The sequence below is a fragment of the Balaenoptera physalus genome (genome assembly GCF_965194825.1).
Source record: "Balaenoptera physalus genome assembly, chromosome: 2".
NCBI lineage: Eukaryota > Metazoa > Chordata > Mammalia > Artiodactyla > Balaenopteridae > Balaenoptera > Balaenoptera physalus.
In genome coordinates, this window is record NC_138883.1 from 74,857,146 (window position 1) to 74,879,020 (window position 21,875).

A 21,875-nucleotide genomic window follows, 5' to 3' on the forward strand; every position below is an offset into this window, starting at 1 on the left:
CCTCCTACTTACTGATGAGACAGGGAGAAAGGTTCAAGTTGTCAGAGAAACTGATGCTTCTTGCCTTATTATATTGAAATAGGAACTGGTCTGGTTATCCACATTTTTTTTTTTTCCCTCAGCAACATAAGAGAGCTTAGATTGAACTTAAGTTCTCATAACAGTGCAAATCTCCGTGGGTGTGAACATGAATATATCTTTTTAAGTAGACTGTAAATCTTTCTGTGAACGTGGATTATTTCTCTTCTTTCTAGAACTAAGCAAGGTTTTGCTCATGACTGATAATCAGTACATTTGTTGATGCTGATTTGGTTCCAGTTTAAACACAAATAAGAAGTGAAAATGAAGGAAGGTTGTCGTTTACTTGCTGTTTTAGGAATTTTGCTTCAGTACCTAGGATAGTTCAAAATTATTAATAAGCTGAAAAAGTACCTGGTTTATGTACCACCTGCAGCTGATAGTGAGATGAACTAGGTCTGGAAGGTCAGATTCATGTTAAATTAAAAGGGCAGCAAAAGCCAGAAACCAAGGTGGATCTTATTTTTCAAAAAAGTTAAAACGCTAAGTATAAATAGTTAATCACGCTTGTTAAAATACAAAACCTCAAACCTTTAGTTTCCTCTGCAAAATAAATTGGAGAGGGTAGGGCTTGAACCAGGCACCAGGCAATGCTCTTGCAGGTCTTTTAGCGCTGACATCCTGGGATAGCACGACGGGCTCAAGATGTCAGCTTGGGAGTAGGAGGCTGCTAAACTTGATCATATACTCTATGCACTTTAATGGACTTTCTCCCCGCCCCTGCCCATCACCAGCTCTTTTACGACTATATCAGATCCCCCTGAGGATACCTACACTCTAGCATAACGAACTACAATTTAGCAAAACGTGGGCCCGAGGAGGCACCCAATAAATGTCTGCTGAATGAATGAACACCTGCGGGCTTAGGTTCCACCGCGCTTATTCGTAAGCGTCTCCAAGGACCAGATCGCAAATCGAGTTCAGGCCCGGGTAGAGGTCGAGCTCCCCAACCCCGCTCCGCACTTCTCTCCTCCAATAACCAAGTCTAAACTGATGCCTGCTCAGTGACCGGCCGCGGTGGTTCTCACTGCAGGGCAACTTGACTTGCTCTAATGATCTGGGACAGGCATCTGCAGTTAGCGCCCTCAACAGAATTAGGACCGAGCGGGTACTGAACCGGGAAAAGCCAGACATTGCCTTAAAGCAGATCCAAATAGTTCATCTTTGAGGACGCTGGTGGACCAAAGAGAACGCTGTCCGCTGAAAAACCTCTTCCCCTCTTCCTCCCACACTATCTTGTTGCTGGAGCAACTGTGGGCGTCACCAACATGACGGCGGAAATAGCGCAAAAAGATACACGTCTCCAGATCACGGACAGACCCGTTGCGCAGGCGCAGTAGCTTTCTCTGGCTGTAGTTCTCATTCTGTAGATATATTCTGCGTCTGCGCATTACTTGTTTCGTGACTTGGCCGGCCTATACGCCTGCGCAAAGTAGCAAATTGGGGAGGGCGGAGCTGTTATTAGCGGTGCGCATGCGCCGACACTATATCCGGTGTGGTCGTCTGGTCCGCTAGGAGTGTGGGGTACGCCGGCCGGAATATCGAGCGTGTAGTCATGTCGGCGTCGGTGTTGTCGGTCATCTCGCGGTTCTTAGAAGAGTACTTGAGCTCCACTCCTCAGCGTCTGAAGTTGTTGGACGCGTACCTCCTGTATATACTGCTGACCGGGGCGCTGCAATTCGGTTATTGTCTCCTCGTGGGGACCTTCCCCTTCAACTCTTTCCTCTCGGGCTTCATCTCCTGTGTGGGGAGTTTTATCCTAGCGGGTAATGATTCTATAAGTGATATCAGTTATAATGTGTTACTTTGATGCGTGCTTTTATTCCCACAGTACTCGTCTCTCTATATGAGACCACCGCCTCGTGAAGTTGAGAGAGGAACCTGCATTGCCCTCTTTTTGTGAATGGGGAAATTGAGGCACATTCAGGTTGTCGTGCCTAATACCAAAGAGCCGCCGAGGAGCTGGGATTAAATGTGGAAACACCTTCATGTTGCTGTTCAACCTGGTGGTCCACTTCACTTCATATTGGTCCATGGAAAACTCCCACCTTTCACTTAGCTTTAACACAACTTTGAAGTTGGTAAACTTTTAAAATGGAAAACCCAACTCTGAAGCTGTCATTTCACTATCCTGACCTCAGTTTTCACTCACATAGGTCTATTTTAGCTTTATTATTCTGATTCCCAGCAAATTTGATACCTTGTAGACTGCCATATTTAACGAGAGCTGACTGTCCCCATATATTTTTGCCAAAATCTGACCTTTCTTGCTCAACAGGGATTCAGTGAAAGTATACTGAGTCCAGGCTTGGCCCAGGGAGTGTTGGCCAGTACGGTTTATAGGTGGCTACCACATGAACTTTTCCAGTCATGGTATCACCTGCTGCATGACTTGGAAAATATGCCAAAATTCATGTTTTTTTTTTTTTTTCCACGTGTGATCATCAACAGTCACATTGTAAATTGTGTTTTGAATCTCATGCAAGGTATGGTAAAAGCTTTGGGGATACACCTGGTATATGTTTCTTGTCCTGAACGAGTTTACAGTGTAATTGGGGCATAGACAAAATACAGCGTTAGAATTGTCTGGAGACTTCATTTACAGTGGAGTTTTAATTACAGCTTAAAGTTAGAAACCTATAGAATGCTTATTACACATTCAAATTGCTAGTTCAGACTCATGCCAGAGATACTCTGCCTTCTCCTTTGTTTCTCAAGTTAAGTCTAAGGACTTAAGGACTAGTTCAGTAAGCCTGGCCTGGAGTTGCAGAGTTAGCCTGTACATCTTTGAATTTTGGCTTAGATGACCAAGACCTGGTTCTCTGTAGCAGCATCCTGGTCTATAGGAGTTTATATGTTACCATCATCAGATATACTACCCTACCCTCTTTGCTCTAGACTCCTCCTTCCTCCTGTAAAATACTGTTCAAGACTAAGAATTTTATTAGCCAGACAGGAGAAGGAATCTTTTTTATTTATTTATTTTTTATTTCTTTGGCCACCACATGGCATGTGGGATCTTAGTTCCCTGACCAGGGATTGAACCCGCGGCCCCTGCCTTGGAAGCACGGCATCTTAACCCCTGGACTGCCAGGGAAGTCCCAGGAGAAGGAATCTTGAGAATGTCTGATTTTGTTTTCCAGGTCTGGAAAGAGTAGGAATAGGGCGGGGCCTAAAAGGTGATTAAAAAAAAAGCCTTCTCTGTGCTGAAGTCACCCTGGCTTCATAAGCTTCTAGGGTTAAGAATGATTTCTCAGGGCTACGTGGAAGAGTGGTTTGCAGAAGAGTGGATGTGGACTAGAGTTGCAGATTATTGGTGCGATAAAAGTCAGAAGATTTTTTTGAGCAGATAATTTTTCCAGTGCCAGGTCTTTTTTTTTGAGAATGTTGTGGCTAAAGTTGAATTGGCAGACCCCCTACTCTCCTCCTCAATGAGAAGTTGATGGCCTGTCATTGAAGAGAATGCCTAGTGAAAGGGCACTTTTTTTTTTTTTTTTTTTTAGGGCACTTTAATAGTGAGGTCCTTTTGGAGGATTCTGATGTCCATAGGTGTTGGATAATTGGTAATTGGGTCAGGGAAATGAAAGTTGCTTCAGGAAAAGAAGGGATTCAAGACAATTCAGAGTTGCTGTGGAAGGGTATCGTTTGCATTTCTTTAGACAGACTTGACCTTACTAAATCCACTGCTGCCATTTGGTAGCTCAGATCCTCAACTGGATACTGTTATTTTAAAAAATTTTTGGCTGTGTTGGGTCTTTGTTGTGGTGCGTGGGCTTCTCATTGCGGTGGCTTCTCTTGTTGCGGAGCATGGGCTCTAGGTGTGTGGGCTTTAGTAGTTGTGGCACGCGGGCTCAGTAGTTGTGGCGCGCGGGCTTAGTTGCTCTGCGGCATGTGGGATCTTCCCGGACCAGGGCTTGAACCTGTGTCGCCTGCATTGGCAGGCGGATTCTTAACCACTGCGCCACCAGGGAAGCCCTGGATACTGGTTTTAATGGGAAATTTTAAACTTGGAGTTTATCCTTTGTTCTGGTTGTTGGGAAGGGAAGGCTTGTACTTATTTATAGTGCTGAGGTTTCTAACTTCCCCGAGTTGTGTTTCCTATTGGGAGAGAACGGAGGAGGCCAGTTTGGCTGAGAAAGGGAATTGTAGGCGATTACGTTGAAGGATTAGGTAGTGCTGGATGCTAGAGCTTTGAGTGCCAGGCCAAGGAGTTTTATCCTGTAGGTAATAGGAATGCATCTAAGGATTAAAAAATTAAAAAAAAAAGTTTTAGATTTAAGTAAAGGAGAGACTTAAAATTGGTGTTAATGTGTAGGATGAATTGGAGGGAAAAGTTCTTTAGTCTGGTTCCCTTAATTTCTTTTTTGGCAGTCTGTTCTCTTCCATTCCTTCTGCATGTGTTATGTAGCATATGTTCTTTGGAAATTGATTAGTACATTTTAAACTGATATAGGATGCTATCGCATGTTTTAAAAAGCCTGGTGTTATTTGGGCCTGATGAAAATGGTCTGTTTTCTTCTATTCCCTCGTGACTGGGACACTTAACCATGGTTTCAAGGAGACAGAGGTAGAAAATTGCCATTGAGAAGTCTTTTTTTTTTTGGATCAACAGTTTACAGTATAGTAGGCTTTAAAAGGACTTCAGAGGTAGAATATTTTTCTTCTTTCAGACAGATTTCATACATCCTCAGCAGCTGACTGTTTATCTTGTGGTTAGATCTCTCTAGAGGAGGACATCTGTCCCTTTTTCAGAGTAGCGTGTCAGTGTTGGCAGCCCTTCTAGTTTCCTTTTTTACCTAACTGAAATCCCTCTTTTTGCTCATTTAAAGTGCTATTTTGGAGGGATGAGTGGAAAACAATAAGACTGTCCTTAAAATAAATCTTTGATCTTGAAATCCGTTTTTAAGTCATTTCACAACTTTGGTCTCTGTTTTCTAATCTATGTGAAATATTTACAGATTAAAAAAAGTAGTTTTGTTCCCTCTAGTTTACAGATCCAAAAACAGTTTGAATCTGAAAGGCAAGGAGGCCTAATTCAGAGTGTTTTCTATCTCACGGGAGATCTTGGGCTGTGTGGACTGGGGTCCAGCATTTCTTTGGAAATTATCTATTAGATTTCTGGGCCCATAACTGTTGTCCAGGAGATTTGAAGTTTGCCAGCCTCATGCCTGACAGTCCTGTTGCTAAACCTCTTTCGTATCCCTTGCTACCTCTTCATCCTCTGTCACTCAGGCTCTCAAATACCTCTTATCTGGACTCCTGTAATCTTCCTTATTGATCTCCCATGCTCTCATCTCTCTCCCTCCAGTCCATCTTCCACTATGTTTGCAGGCTTGATTTGACTTGCAACTCTGATTGGGCTACTCCCCACATAAAATTTGTCTGTACCCAAAGAGAAATTTTAAAAAATTTTAATGGCATAGAGGGTCTTTGATAATCTGGTCCCGGCCACATCTCCAGCTTCATCTCGTCTCCGCCTCCTCTGTACTTTATATTCCAGCATTATTGAGTTACTTGTTATTCCCTGAACATGCCGAGATGTCTTAAGCTATTTTACCTTTGTTTGACTGCCCAGAAAATGCCTTTACTTCTCAGCCATCTCAGCTCAAGTGCTGCTTCCGTTTGAACCCTTCCCTGGCTCTTCAGATTTAGGTCTTTCTCCTGTATTCCTGTTTCACTACACTGTAGTGCTGTAGTGCTCTTTTCATCTCTGCATCCTCAGTGCTTAGCACTGTATGTTAAATTGTGAGCATGCCTATAATAAGTTAAGGAATATTGAGCAATTATGTGCCAGGTTCCCTGCCAGGGTACTGAGGATTTAACTGTGGAACACGCAGACATGATCTCTACTCCCACAGAGTTTATAATCTAGTGGGAGATGCAGGCAAGTAAACCTGGATATAGTGCTGTGATGGAGAAGTATTGGTGAGAATAGGAACACAAGTAGGCACTCACCCCTGCCCAGTGGTCCTATAATACTTCCCTGATATGTTTGCTTTTCCAAAATATGCTTCATATTTTCTCTCTTCACTTTCATCTATATTTTCTCTTTTCCTTTATTCTCAGTTGATGATCTTGCTTTATTTTTTTTTTGCTAAAAAAGAAATCCTTTCATCTTCCTACCAAGGAATCATAGCAGCCCACCTGCACGTGGACCCCCTACTCTTTGACTTATTTCCTGTAATGGTGGATGATATATCCCTTTCCTGTCAGAGGTCAGCTTCTTCACTTGTGCAGAGGATCCAGTCTTCTCTTGCTCACTCAGGGACTCAGCTTCTGTAATCATCCCTCCATTCTGCATCATTCATTCCCATCATACATACATGCTCTAATAGCATCCAATGAAAAAAATTAATTTGACTTCAGATACCCCTTCAGCTACTATTACATGTCTTTCTGCTCCATCATCACAGAGTTCCTTGAAAGGATAGTTGTCTAGTTGCTGTTTCTGCTTTCTCACCGTCCATTCATTCCTTAACCTACTCTTGGTGGTGGTCTGTCCCCACCACTACAGTGAAACTGCTCTTGCCATCTTGCCAGATCTAATGGCCATGTACCTCACCTTGCCTGAATGCTCAGCAACATTTAGCACTTAACATAGTTGGCTGCTTCCTTCTGAGTGAGTGAAGTACCTTCTGCTCAAAGCTTTTGCAGCACTACACTCTCCTGCTTGTTCCTTCTCACCTCACTGGTTTTTCCTTCCTACTGTTTGTGCTAGGTGCTTCTTGGTCTGAGGGCATGGTTCTAGACCTCTGTATTTCTTTCCCATAGGTGAATTTAAATAATGTCTATATAACTACAACTACCACATTTATATTTTCAGTTTTGACCTGTTCCCTGAATTCCAAATTAGTAAGTCCAGTTGCCTACTTGACATCTTCACTTGATGTCTAACACACAACTTCAGATTGAACCTTCCTGCCTAGCCATCTGCCTCTTCGCTGGTCAGTACATGGTGTCAGCTTTGGTTAAGTTGTTGAAGCCACAAATTTAGAAGGTTTTTTTTTTTTTTTTTTGGCTGCTCGGCCCGTGGGGTCCTAGTTCCCCGACCAGGGATTGAATTGAACCCGGGCCCTTGGTAGTGAAAGCTCAGAGTCCTAACCACTGGACTGCCAGGGAATTCCCTAGAAGGTTTTCTTGATTCCTTGATTTCTCTTCTTATCTCCCACATCCATTACATCAGCAAGCCCTGTCTTCTCCAAAATACAGCCTGTATTTCTTGACTTCTGTCCCTTTTGACTACCATTACCTGAGCTCTTTGGCTCCTGCATGACTCTTTGGCTTCTTGAACTTTGCAAACCATTCTCCGCATTGCAGTTCTACCATCCTTAAAAATTTTAGATCAGATTATTTTACTCATCTGCTCAAAACTTTGGAATATTGCTCCATTGTACTTAGAACTACATCCAGACTCTTTACTGAAGCTTACAAAGCCCCACTGATTTGGCCCTTGTCTCCCTCTTGCCCTTGTTCCCTACAGTCTGGTCAGTCTGACCAAGATTGTTCTTGCTATCTGGAATGCTCTGCCCCTAGATCTTTGCATGGTTGGCTCCTGTCTTTCAAATTTTGGTCTTAACTAGCACCTTCTTAGAGAAGCCTTCTGTGACCCCCAAATAAGAAATAGCTTCCCAGTCACTCTTTTATTACCTTGCTTTTCTTCATAGCGCATATCACTACCTCATATTTCCTCGTTTAGTTGTTTTCTCATTTATTATGTTTCTCTCCATTAGGGTGTAAGTTCCCTGGGAGCCAGACTCTTGTCTGTCTTGTTCTGTGTCATAGTCCTAGCACCTGGGACAGTGCATGGCGCATAGTAGATGCTCAGTAAATATTTTGCTGACTAAGTGAATATTTAAGGAGATAAATTAGAACTGCTAAAATGGAGCAAGCTGCCTTAGGAGGTCGTACATTTCCGTCTTTGGAAGTGCTCAGGAAGGACTGAAGGATCTTTTGTGGAGGAGCTTTTTGAACAGGTGTTCTTTGCCTTTTTGAGAATTACAAACCGTCCAGAGCCTGTGTTACTGATAGAGGCGGCATATCCCTGCATCTGAGGGATTTGCTGCCTCTGTCAGTAACACAGTCTCTGGATGGTTTGTAATTCTGCACCTGGAGATGACTTATCAGATTCTGGATATGGTGAGTATACTTTGGAACTATTCCTAGCTGATTCATGCAGCCTCCCCTGGCATGCCCATATCCGCCACCTCTTGGGTATTTTGTGCATTAGATGGGGTGTTGGTCTTCAGGACCTTCAGGGTCCTTTGCATCTCCGTGCGATTCTGATTCTTATGTTGTCATTGAAGTAACTTGGGTTACTATGATTATGATAATAATAACACATCAATTCATTTCTTTGTCTACCTTCATGCGGAGCTTCTCTTTCCTTTTGTCCCCTCATATTTCTCAAAGCACTACTCTACTCCCATCTTCCACCCCAATAGCCGCTGTTAATCGTGTTTGGTATCTCTTTCTCCAGATTTTTTCCTAGATTCCAACTAAAATAAATGAGAAAATAGTTATTTTTGTGTGTGTGTGTGTGTGTGTGTGTGTGTGTGTGTGTGTGTATGTATATATATATATGCAGTTTAAGAGAAATCTGAAAGGGAGTAATATTTTTGGCTTTTTTTCACTTAATATATCTTAGACATCTTTACTGTCAATGTATAGCAAATTAATCTCATTCTTTTGAATAATTGCATGGGATTTTATTGCATGTCTGTAGTGTAATTTATTTAAGTAATCCCCTTGATGTCATTTGGACTGTTTTCACTTTTTTTTTTCAACTTTACGAACATGCTGTTAGAATGCCTTTGTTCTCTAAGATAAATTCTTTACTCAAAAGACATTTAAAATATAATAGATGTTGCCAATTGCTCTCCCAAATGGGTGAACCAAGCTATACTCACCACAGTAGGATTTTAATTGGTCGCCCTTGCTTCAGTCAGTGTCCTTCATATTTTGAAGGGTTCAGGTGACTGAAAAGATCCGGGGTTTTTCCACACTGTTTGCATGTTTAAGCATAATGAAGACTCTGTTGCCATGGTGATGGACTCTGAAGAAGTAGTCTGGTAGTTTTTTTTTTTAAATTTGTTTATTATTTATTTATTTATTTTTGGCAGCATTGGTTTTTCGTTGTTGCATGCGGGCTTTCTCTAGTTGTGGTGAGCGGGGGCTACTCTTCATTGTGGTGCGCGGGCTTCTCATTGCAGTGGCTTCTCTTGTTGCAGAGCACGGGCTCTAGGCGCACGGGCTTCGGTAGTTGTAGCATGCGGCCTCAGTAGTTGTGGCTCGCGGGCTCTAGAGCACAGGCTCAGTAGTTGTGGTGCACAAGCTTAGTTGCTCCGCGGCATGTGGGATCTTCCCAGACCGGGGCTCGAACCCATGTCCCCTGCATTGGGAGGTGGATTCTTAACCACTGTGCCACCAGGGAAGCCCAGTCTGGTAGTTTCTGACCTTTGGGTTAGATCTCAGTCTGTTGCCTTTTCTTGGTTAGTGATGGAATGGATGCTAGCCTGAAGCAAATTTGGGTTAAGTAGTGTAATCATTTGTCACAGGTATAAAGATATTTTGGAAAAGTGTATTCCTAGAGCTTGCTTTTCATGTCAAATGGTGACTGTGGCTATGGTATCAGGTTGGAATCTTCAGGGGTACAGGGTGTGGCAGTGGAGAGTTCTCTGTCAGCGTCATGTAACTTAGATCTCTTGCCTTTTTTGAGACAAGCAGCTGCTAGAACTTTGAGATCAAAGATTATCTACTATTGTGAGGTCCTCATGGATAAGCATCTCTGCTGTCTAATGTACACATTCTGTTGGAAATAATTCACAATTTTATAACTTTTGGTCATTCAGCCTAGCCCCTTTGTTACTGCCTCAACTACGTCTTCATCTAGGTATAATTATAAACTTAATTCAGGAGATAAGAGAGTTCTAAAGATATTTTGGTTTTATATCAATATTTTTTTTTTCTAAGTAAGCCTTTGGTTTCTAGCCTAACTCTGAGAAGTCGTATTGTTCCCTTAAACAATTAACAGCATAAAATTTGTGTACAACTTGATGAAATTTTAAATTCACCCTTTTAGCCATCACCAGATTAGGATATAGAACATTATCAGTACCCTAGAGGCCTCTCCTCCTGCCTTCCAAGTCATCTCCTGTGAACGGTAAAAACCACTGTCCTGATTTGTATTACTGTAGATTGATTTTGGCCAATTTTAAGCTTTATATAAGTAGAATCATAAAGCATGTATTTTTTGGCATCTGGGTTATGTTGCTCATCATATTTGCAGAATTCATCCATGTTGTGAAGTTCTTTTTCATTGCTGTATGGTATTCTATTGTATGCATATGCCATAATTTACCCATTTTACTGTTTTTTTTTTTTTTTTTTTTGGCTTGTGGGATCTCAGTTCCCCAACTAGGGATTGAACCCGGGCCCCTGTCAGTGAAAGCGCCGAGTCCTAACCACTGGACCGCCAGGGAATTCTCCCCATTTTACTGTTGATGGACATTAGATTGCTTCCAGTTGGGGGCCATCATGGGTATCATTCCTGTACGTGCCTTTTGATGGACTTATGTGTCATTTCTGCTGGAACAGAATTGTTGGATCAGAGGGTATGTGTGTGTCCATTAGTCATACTTGTTTCATACTCGTTGATAATCACTTTTGTGTTTTTCTTCTTGTACAGTTTGTCTGAGAATACAGATCAACCCACAAAACAAAGCGGATTTCCAAGGCATCTCCCCGGAGCGAGCCTTTGCTGATTTTCTCTTTGCCAGCACCATCCTGCACCTTGTTGTCATGAACTTCGTTGGCTGAATCATTCCTATTTACTTAATTGAGGCGTAGGAGACTAGAAGAATGTAAGTGATGATCTTAGTGCTTGTCACATAGTGTTGGTTTTAGAAACAGAAATCGGAGGGGCTGGTTTTGATCATGGTTGTCAGAGTTCCCATATTGTTGATAAGACGGTTGCAGAATTTTCCATATTGGTCTGCAGAGTATGTGTTAATATCATCATGATTCATCAGTGCTGCTGCTCTTGGTCGTTGCCTTCTCTTCTCACTGTTCTGCAAATCATTAAGGTAACAGAAAATGAGAGTTTGCTTGTAGCTAATACATCAATTTCTGTACCAATAACTCCATGAAAATAACTCTGAGATCTTGGAAGAGACATAAATTGTAAGTTTTGCTTTTAGATTTGCTCTATAATTTTTTTTCTGATTTTGATCTCAGATGACTTCAAATGCCAGGCCATTGTCCCCATAGTACCTAGTATAGTGCTTACACCTGATAGACATCCAGCATATGCTGAATGAATGACAGTGGCTGCTTGCTTATATATGTGCTAAATTAAAAATTAATGGGAAAATTGGATTAGCTTGGGAGAACACTTTAACATATAGGATGAGATGCCATTTGGTCATTTGCCAGTTTTCTTTTTTTAGCAATAGAGCTCTTTTTTTTTTTTTTTTTTTAAGTAAACTCATATAGAATCTCAGCAGTGGAGCCGAGTTGTTCTGATTGACAGAAGTTGAAAAGCCCTCTTTGCTTGGGCTCTCCATGTGTGGTATGCTCTCCCCTCCATCCTTCCCTCCTAAGCAGAGTCCTAAAAGCTCTGAGAAGTACTTGACTCTCTCTCTCTCTCTCTCTGTGTATGTGTATATATATATATATATATATATATATATAATTTTTTTTTTTTTTGGCCACTCTGCACGGCATGCGGGATCCTAGTTCCCTGACCAAGGATGGAACCCATGTCCCTTGCCTTGGAAGTGCGGAGTCTTACCCACTGGACCGCCAGGGAAGTCCCTTGACTCTATCTTAAAACTTATGTTATATATGAGAAAACAGAGGTCCAGAACAATCCACTGGCCTTCCCTGGCCACATAGCTAAGTGGAAGCAGCGTAGCGCCTTAGTCCAGTGGTGCTCTTGGCCTAGTGCTCTTTCAGTATCCCGTGTTGCTCACTGATGAATGAATGCGCTCTATTCTTTGCCTTTCTCCTACAAAATTAAATGTTGCTATTACTGGGGTAGAGAAACGAGAACCTTAGGAAACTTACCCTCTTTGGGGGAAGGATATCCCAGGACCAACCTCTTTCGATCACAACTTGGAAAGCTATCATTTTTGTACTAATCAGAAATCTAACACAAGAGGTAGAGCAGCCATGGACAAAGTGAATGCAATAATGTGACAAGGACTTTACTTCAGTTTCTAGCATGAAACAATCAGTTACTTAATATATTGCATAAATCCTTTCCATAGATATTGTCTCAGAAACAGTACTGTTAGTTCAGGTAAGGTTTCATTTTTGGCAGTGGTAAGTTGACAGAGGTGGTTTATATCAGTGAAAGAGGTTGTGAACCACTTCTTTCTACTATCTTAATACAGTTGAACTTTTTGGAGACCCAATCAGGACTTGAGTTGTTCCCCCATGTGCTAGTCAATGCCTTGATCCTGGGAACACAATGAAAAGTAAAATGTGGCTGCCTTCAAGCAGTGAACAGTCTAGAAGGGGAGAAGGGCATGTAAACACAGCAGTTAGAGCCTCACTAAAGACCTGAACAAAGTGCTGTGGCAGTCCAGAGAACAGGGCCGCCGTGCCACCTGAGAGCAGAGGCCGCAGACAGGGTGCCTGACCAATGACAGCTTCTTGAGTACAGCTAGAAAATTCACCCAGCAGCACTGACCTGCGAACATCCTGAGTAACCCCTGGGCTCTGATAGTAACCTTGCTGGAAAGGTCATAAGTCTTCTGATTGCCCTACTCTAGATTTCTAGTTACTTTTTCTAGATGAGTCATATTGTATGCTTTAACAAGGGGACAGAGCAAACAGTTCAAGGATGTTTGTTCTGTAGGATCAGGGAGATACCAAATCATGAAAAATAATTTCCTAGGGCTGTCGTGATTGGAGGAGGACTCTGCAGCAGAGAGGCTAGTATTTCAAAATCATGACAAAAACAGAGACAAAAAAGCAGGCTCAGCAGAAACTGCATACTGCAGACCCTATCAACGATCTAGGGCCACCTGTTCAGCTGGGAATTATGGGCCCAAGGTATAGCACAATCTTCCAATCCCAGATTGCAGTGTTAAATCATTCTATAGAGAGTATATTCGTAGTGAAATCCTTCTGTGGGGGACTCCCCAGGGGGTTTTTCACAGAGATCATTTGTGAAATGATCACAGTTTGACATATACTGTACTGTCCTGCCCTCAATTTTCAAATATACATTTATTTGCCCTTTTTCTGTGCTTCTAACTCAGTTCTATGTGCAGTGTGCTAAAACACTTTTAAAATGGTTTTCGGGTGAGTTTTCAATATTTATATCAACTCAGAAGGTAGAACAAAACAGATTGAATATTCTCCATATTTGACAAGTATGTTGAGAGTTGGGTATAAAAAGAATAAACATCTATAGCTTACTGCTCTTGTGTGAATTTGGGAGTGACATTTAAAACGAGCAGCTTCTGTGAAAAAGCATATCAAAAGAAAATGGCACTGAGTTAAAGAAATTTATTCCAGGAGAAGTAAGGAAGTTAACAGATAGTGAGTGCTCGCTTGGGCCAGGCTTTTAAGTCTTATTTTATTTTCAAAACAACCTTATGGGGACAGGCTTGGTAATTCCACTTACAGATGCGAAACTGAGGTTCAAAGAACCTTGCTGGAAATCTTTTAAATCTAGTAATCCAGTCTGATGTCAAAAAATTTTTTTAATATCTATTTTTGCTTAAAGTTGCTTATTATAAAGTATTTGACAATTGCAGAGTTAAAGAAATGTGTTTAAAAAGTTACCACAGGGACTTCCCTGACAGTCCAGTGGTTAGGACTTTGCCTTCCAATGCAGGGGGTGCTGGTTCGATCCCTGGTCAGGGATCTAGGATCCCACATGCCTCGCAGCCAAAGAACCAAAACGTAAAACAGAAACAATATTGTAACAAATTCGGTAAAGACTTTAAAAATGGTCCACATCAAAAAAAAAAAAAAAAGTTACCACAGTTATTTTTATCACCGTCCTTTCCTTTAATACTTACTTTCTTTGCTTCTATGACAATTTAAAAAATACAGAAAAGTACAGAGAAGAATATAACAAACACCGCTGTGTGTCCACCACCTGGAGTGAACAGGTTTTGAACAGATGAAGCGTTGTAGATTGAGCTGAAGTTCCTTTGAATCCCTCCAGTCCCCATTCCTTCCCTCTGCTGTAAGACTTGACCGTCTTCATGGCACTTTTGTTCAGCTAGGACTATTGTAAAACCTACATCTGTTAACACAGCCTTTTCCAAACTTCAGACTTTTGTGGCCTCCTGAAAACATGTCCAGAGATGGCAGTGTGAGAAACCTGTGGTAAAAGTTAGCTGTTCAGTTGGCAGCACTGGTATAAGTGGCTATTCCAGTGGTCAAGAATAGAGTCCTAGGGGCTTTCCTGGTGGTGCAGTGGTTAAGAGTCTGCCTGCCAATGCAGGGGACACTGGTTTGAGCCCTGGTCCGGGAAGATCCCATATGCCGCGGAGCAACTAAGCCCGTGCACCACAACTACTGAGCCTGCACTCTACAGCCTGCGAGCCACAACTACTGAAGCCTGTGCACCACAACTACTGAAGCCCACACGCCTAGAGCCCGTGTTCCACAACAAGAGAAGCCACCACAATGAGAAGCCCGTGCACTGCAACGAAGAGTAGCCCCCTGCTCGCCGCAACTAGAGAAAGCTCGTTTGCAGCAACGAAGACCCAACATAGCCAAAAATAATAAATAAATAAAATAATAAAAAAAGAGAAAAGAATAGACTCATAATGTTTTTTAGATTATCATAAAAATGAAAATGCAAATAGATAACTAATAAGAACCTGCTGTGTAAAAACAATAAAATAAAATACAAAAAAAAAAATGAAAATGCAGGGCTTCCCTGGTGGCGCAGTGGTTAAGAATCTGCCTGCCAAGGCAGGGGACACGGGTTCGAGCCCTGGTTCAGGAAGATCCCACATGCCCATGGAGCAACTAAGCCCGTGCGCCACAGCTACTGAGCCTGCGCTCTAGAGCCCGTGAGCCACAGCTACTGAGCCTGCGTGCCACTACTACTGAAGCCCTTGCGCCTAGAGCTGGTGCTCTGCAACAAGAGAAGCCACCGCAACGAGAAGCCCACGCACTGCAACGAAGAGTAGCCCCCGCTCGCCGCAATTAAAGAAAGCCTGTGCGCAGCGAAGACCTAACGCAGCCAAAACGAAAATAAATAAATCAATTTATTAAAAAAAAAAAATGAAAATGCAAAAATGAACAACTCTCCTAGTGAGCTTCTGAGTTGGGAGAATCCATGCACACCTAAAGTGATGATCAGTGTTTGGCACTTAGGTGGCAGTAATCTATTTTGAATGAATGCATTATATAGAAGTTCAGTAGGTTTGAATATTTAAAGATTTACATACTATCTGTAAATATTTCCTGTTTTGTTTTTCCACGTCTCCTTGTGAAATTCTTTTCAGAAAATGTCAGCCTATCTCAGGTGTTCTGAAGGGAAATGAAGAAAAGAGGGACTTAGCTACATTGGGTCACAGCTTGGGAAGGAAAGTTCCTGATGACTGATCCCTCTGGGATCAGAGGGAGAAGTGAACAGGGCTTCGACAAGGGGACAGACCTGAGCTTGGACATATGCTCAGCCTGAGGGCGATTGTTTGCCACCAGGTTGTGCCGAAACCTTGTTAGTGTTGCTTTGTTTTTATGGTGGAGGCTGTTCTCCCACAGATCTTTAAAAATTCGTAGTGTTTAATCCCGGCTGGAGCGAGGGCGCTACAGGGCTGGGCAGAACATAACTGACAAACAGTACTATTTACAAACAAGCAGTCGCCGTAGGCTTTTTGAATTCATCAGGAAAGTACTGTAGTAATCTAGAAAGTACCTCTGGAAGGGAATCTAAATGTTATTTCTTAGGCGCTACTGCCACCCAGTGGCTTGTACATTTCATTGCTGAGAGAAGGTACTACAAAGCCCAAGAGAAGCTGAGTTTGGGGGAAGAAACCACAGATACCTTTGTGATAAAACCTAGTTTCTTCCAGTCACAGGAGGGCAGTAGAGGTCCAAGCGGGCCTAGGTGTTGGGTGGGGCTTGCTTTACATTCTGGCCAGAGGTGGGCGGTGTCAGTCAGGCACAAAAGGGCATGCAACCTTTGTCACCTAGGGAAGACCAAGTGCACGGTGACCCAGAGGTTGACCTTTTATTTCCTTTTCTGATCTGTCAGTTCGAGAGCTCCGTTTCCGGTTTCTTGTAGACCTGTTTTTGCTCTCAGCATGACCTCCTGCTGGCAGTCATCTTTAATTTTTTTGGGTGGGGGGGTTAGTTTCCATTTTATTTTCTGTGTGACATTTCACCTTATATTGAATTAAGTTTAGCCACCAGATAAGTTCTCAAAAAGGGAACTACTCTAAATTTGTAGAAAGTATTTTGAGTTAGCATAATCTTTTCTCAACCCCATTTTTTTTCCTGGTTGGAGGGTGAGATTCTTTACTTATTCTTAAAACCTTGAATCTGCTTATTTTATTTACAAAAAACCCAAATAATTGATGATTCTTGAATTGGTGATTGTGCTGTATTTGGTATTTGGTTCATTTAAAACTACCAAAAAAAAAAGAGAAAAAGAAAAAAAGAGAATTTCAAGTAGATTTGTGTATTTTTTTTTTAATTTGGCCAAGCTTTGCGTTTTGCAGGTTCCTAGTTCCCTGACCAGGGATGGAACCCGGGGCCCGGCAGTGAAAGTGCTGAGTGCTAACCACTGGACTGCCAGGGAATTCCCATAGATTTCTATTTATGAAGTTCATTCCCTGCCTTAGTTTCTCTAGCCTTGCAGCACAGATGATTCCGACTGCAAGTCATCCTGCCCCCAGGTTGCATAAGACCCTCTTCTTGGGGCCCTCACGGTCCACTGTGCATGCCCCTAACGCTGCACTTACCACATGGTTATGAAACCATTCATTTTCCTGTCTCTCCCACTGGACTGTTAAATTCCCACAGGGTGTGGACCTCAGAGCTTAGCACAGGGCTAACGGTCACAATGCATGTTTGTCGAATGAGTGTATGAATGAGTAAATCATTTTCAGCTGCAGCAAAATGCTGTATAAAATAGCTGTATCATTGGTGATGCGGATGCTAAGACACGAGGAAAGTGCCGGGGAAGAAAGATGCCAAGGGAACAGTTCACACGAGGGACGGTGGAGTGGGGCACGAGCGTGAGGCTAGAAGTCGGAAGACCTGCGTTGTAGACTTTGCTGTGTTGGTAACTAGTCGAATGGAGAAATAAGCTTGTCGTTGAGCCCTCAGTTCCCTATGTGCACAGGGAGGGGACTGGCCGGGATGGGCATCAGGGTCCCCTGCAGCTGTTGCGGCCTCTGGTTCATAGTATGCGCGACAGTCCCGTTGTGCTTGAGGAGGATCACGCTGTTTGTGCGGATCCTCAGTTGAGCTTTGCTTTTTATTTTTCTTCTTGCTTTTTACCTTCAGTTGTTGCTCTTTATCCATATTACCAGGTTTTCATCATCCATCAGAAGTGCGATTGTCTGTAACAAAATGCATGGTGTTTGTATAAGGCCTTTTACAAAATTAGACAACATTTATCAAATGTTTTACAGTTGTCACATAACCAGGCTTGCAGGACTCACACTCCACATGCACTTTAAAAAAAAAAAATTTATTTATTTATTTATTTATTTACTTTTGGCTGCGTTGGGTTTTCGTTGCTGTGCACGCGCTTTCTCTAGTTGTGGCGAGCGGGGGCTACTCTTTGTTGCGGTGCGTGGGCTCCAGTAGTTGTGGCTCACAGGCTCTAGAGCGCAGGCTCGGTAGTTGTGGCGCATGTGCTTAGTTGCTCGGCGGCATGTGGGATCTTCCCGGACCAGGGCTAGAACCCTTGTCCCCTGCATTGGCAGGCGGATTCTTAACCACTGTGCCACCAGGGAAGTCCCCACATACACTTTTACACACATCAACCCACGTCATCCTCACGGCCCACCCTGTGATGGAGGTAGACAAATAGCAGTGTTCCCGTTCTGTACATGAGGTAATTAAACCTTGGTGAACTTTAAGTTGACTTGTCCAGGGCCTGGAACTAATAAGTGACTGAGTGGGAACTCGGTAACAGATACTTTGACTTCACACTTTTATATTCTTTCCTCTCTATTATGTTCAAAGACTTTTGGATGGTGAATATACACATTTTGTTAGAAGGTTTCCATTAACATTGTTAAGCTTGCTTCTCTTTTTTTTTTTTTTTTTTAAAGGAACCATTTTGAGATATGTCAGAGCACACGGTTCTTTTTTTTTTTTTTTTTTTTAATTTTATTCATTTATGGCTGTGTTGGGTCTTCGTTTCTGTGTGAGGGCTTTCTCTAGTTGTGGCGAGCGGGGGCCACTCTTCATCGCGGTGCGCGGGCCTCTCACTATCGCGGCCTCTCTTGTTGCGGAGCACAGGCTCCAGACGCGCAGGCTCAGTAGTTGTGGCTCACGGGCCCAGTTGCTCCGCGGCATGTGGGATCTTCCCAGACCAGGGCTTGAACCCGTGTCCCCTGCATTGGCAGGCAGATTCTCAACCATTGCGCCACCAGGGAAGCCCGCTTCTCTTTTTTAAATGGGAAACACTTAGGAGAGGTTGATAAGAAAGGATGAAGACAGGCTATCTAAAATGTTTCTGCAAAGTTGGTCATCTTTAGTATGATCTGGAAGAAGTGGAGGAGAATGCAGATCAGGAGACCTGACTTTATCCAGAGAGGGTGACCCTGGGCCGGCGCTGTACAGTAGAACTTTGCATTGTGCAAATCTAAGTCTGCACTGCCAAATATGGTAGCTACTAGCCACATGTAGTTATTGAACATTTGAAATGTGGCTAAGTGAGGCACTGAATTTTTCATTTTATTTAATTTTAACTCAACTTAAATAGTCACCTGTGGCTAGTGGCTGTGGTGTTGGACAGCACAGCTCTGGACAAATCTGTCAAACTCTCAGGTGATGGTTTCCTCATCTGTAAGATTGAGAGGATTGGACGAGCTGATCTCTACAGCTCCTTTCATTTTCAGATCCATGCCTTCTGAAATTGTAGTGATTCACATTGAGCTCTGAACCTAGAGTTTCTGCAGAATGGTCTTTGATTCACATTTTCTCTAATTTCAGTTTTAATTGAGTGACCAGGATCTAGGATGAGATGGATTTGAAAGAAAATCAGTATTTGAGCATATCTGCTCAGTGCTGGTGTCTGAATAGAGATGGTGCTGGGAAAGCAGATTCCAAACAGAAATGACCCTGTCTGGCATCATCTTTTATGTCTCTACAGAGAGTAATTCTTTTTAACAGTTCTTTGTGTTGTGCCTTGCTTTCTCTTAAGATGATGAGAACAGGCTGATCGAATGGTGCTGTCTTTCCTGCTTGGTGAATAGACTGAAGAAGTCATGCTAACTCTTCTCAGTAGGTGTCTTCCACTTTGCATGTCTTGATATCAGGGGAGGAAATTTTATTTGTCAGTTTCCTGAAACCTTTATCCCCTGGTTAACAGTTGAAATCATTCTTCTGAGCTGGTGAATAGTCCAATTTTGTTGAGCTGATATTTCAAAGACTCCTAGAACCTCTGCTTTTAGAGTACTGTCTGGTAGATATATTTTTGCCTTAAAAGAAAGGAGCAGATCTATGTAAATAGGGATTTTCTGAAAACCATTGTCAAAGAGATTTACTCTCATGAGTCATTTTTTGCCTTTTAGTTGGACCAATCCCAGTGTCTTAAATTAAGATGTTTTATTGTCGTAGGATCTCAAAACTTGACTTTTGTACTGAACGAGGATTTCTTTTATAATTCTCATTGTGTCAGGCTCTTCACTGAAGTGGCCCTGTGCTCTATTCCTCTCTCACTTTGGCAGTTAGAACTGATGTGTCGTATTAGTTCATAGTCTGTTGTCAGAGAGTTTGCTTTAAGACATTTGATGGAGTGAATGGGTTAGTTTTAATAGGTCTGTTTGTTCTTATTTGGCACTGTGATCACTTTTGCTCCCTGTTTTTGCTCTTTGTTTTACATATTTCTCATAATTCCACTGATGCAGGAATGTTCTGCAATTATGTAGCATTTCTCTTTCATTGTTAGTGGAATAAAAACAATCTGGCTAGAAGTCGAAGATCTTTCCTCTAAACCCTGATGCTAGAACCTCCAGGTCACCTGAACCAATGCACAAAATAAAGTGGTGCCCTTTCACCTACTGGTGTAGCCCAGCTCTTCTGAAACATAGTGTTTCCCAACCTTTCTCATCTTCGCACATAGAAGATGACAATCTTTTTATGGCACACTGCAGGAAAATGGGCTGCTTGTGGTTGGGGCCCATTGGGGCCCGTAGGGCCAAGGGGTCACCTTCTGGCCACACCGTGTTGGAGCACAGCAGGTGGGCAGCCCTCCTAGAGGTGTGAGAAGGGAAGTCGGTGTTTACGGGGCACGGCTGGGCTCCACCTCACAGCTTACAGTCAGTCCCATCTGACTGGCAGCTGTGTGGCCTCTTCTCTTGGGGTTACTCTCCACCTCCTTCTTGCCAAAAATAATCTTACTGTTAAGTGAAAACAAAATGATTTCTTCTGTTTTGGTCCTTCGTTAAATCTGAGATTGGGAATCTTTCTCTACTTTCTTTCGAATTCTTCCTTCTTCCACTCCCCCTACCCCACCCCCCAAACTGGAAGTTAGTGCTTTGTAAGCTTTCTAAATCCAGAAAAGCTCTTTAGGCTAAGTTGCAATCCTCTCACCACAAAGAGGGTTTGTGGATCAGAGAGGTCAGAGTGACTTACGTAAAGTCGTGCAGCTAATTAATTGCAGAGGTGGCGTCAGAACCCACGGCTACAGTTCCGAGTGAGTTATGCCTTCGTGTGCTTGGAATTCAGATTTGAGCATTAATTTTTATGGATACCTCTATAAAATGTTCAGTGCAAAAATTTGCTTTATTCTGGTTGTTCTAACCTGGCTTAAATGCTGTCCAGAATTTGGGAACCCCGTAACTGCCTTTGTCTTTACGGGTTTAGAATTTAGATCGAAGAATTCGAGACCCTGTCTGTAGCATATCACAAAACATTTTTAGAAACCTTGAGTATCTCTTCTTACCTTTCTGCTTCTTTCTTAAAGGTTCACTTTTTGATTTCCCCTGGATAAGAAGAGCTCTTGAGATGGCAGTTTGTTGGACACACGGATTTTCTTCAGATTTATGCTTACTACCGACTGATTTGGGTTGCGGTTGGAGAGCCCAGAGAGTTCCCAGGCTTCCGTGTCAGAACAACTTTGTAATGAGCATTTATTAGCACAGCCTCTGCCTTCCATGAAGTGTAATCTTTTTGCCTTCCAAATTAAAAAGCTCCATGCCACTCCTTCCTCTGCCTCTGGCTCTGTTTTTTGTTTTTATTCTTTATTGGTATGAATGTCCTTTTTTTTCCTTCAATCCGCTGTGCAGAGCGCTTTAGGAGTTGATAAGTTGCAACTGTGAAACTGCCTCCACGTTTTCATTAAGTGTATTTGAAGTTAATGACAAAAGGCGGGGCTGACAACCCTGGGAAACCACAGTCCTTTGTCTTTTCCCTGGAGCTGGTAATCCCTTACTAATCCTTCAATTGTTGCGGGTGGTTCCGCTCTTATGACACAATGCTTCCTCGAACTGCATCATTAAGCACTTTGTGAGAAAAGTGTGTGCTTCCCCATTTATATCTGTTTCAACGTGATGTAGTGGTGAAAAGTGAAATATGTATCTCTTAGACCGTGTAAGAAGAGTGCCAAAAGTGGGGTTTGTATATATGCTTATTTATAG

General features: G+C 42.5%; 1 protein-coding gene and 1 long non-coding RNA gene across 2 annotated transcripts; both read left to right on the forward strand.

Moving 5' to 3' along the window:
* Positions 1-1,545: 1,545 nt before the first annotated feature.
* DAD1 (defender against cell death 1) lies at positions 1,546-21,444 on the forward strand. The gene is made up of 3 exons (XM_082452572.1): positions 1,546-1,844; positions 10,763-10,937; positions 21,203-21,444. Exons 1-2 carry the CDS (start codon positions 1,634-1,636, stop codon positions 10,891-10,893), a joined length of 342 nt encoding a protein of 113 aa, XP_082308698.1. The 5' UTR covers positions 1,546-1,633; the 3' UTR covers positions 10,894-10,937; positions 21,203-21,444.
* LOC309656310 lies at positions 1,851-9,157 on the forward strand. The gene is made up of 2 exons (XR_014261287.1): positions 1,851-8,632; positions 8,663-9,157. It is a non-coding gene; the product is annotated as an uncharacterized lncRNA (long non-coding RNA).
* Positions 21,445-21,875: the final 431 nt, after the last annotated feature.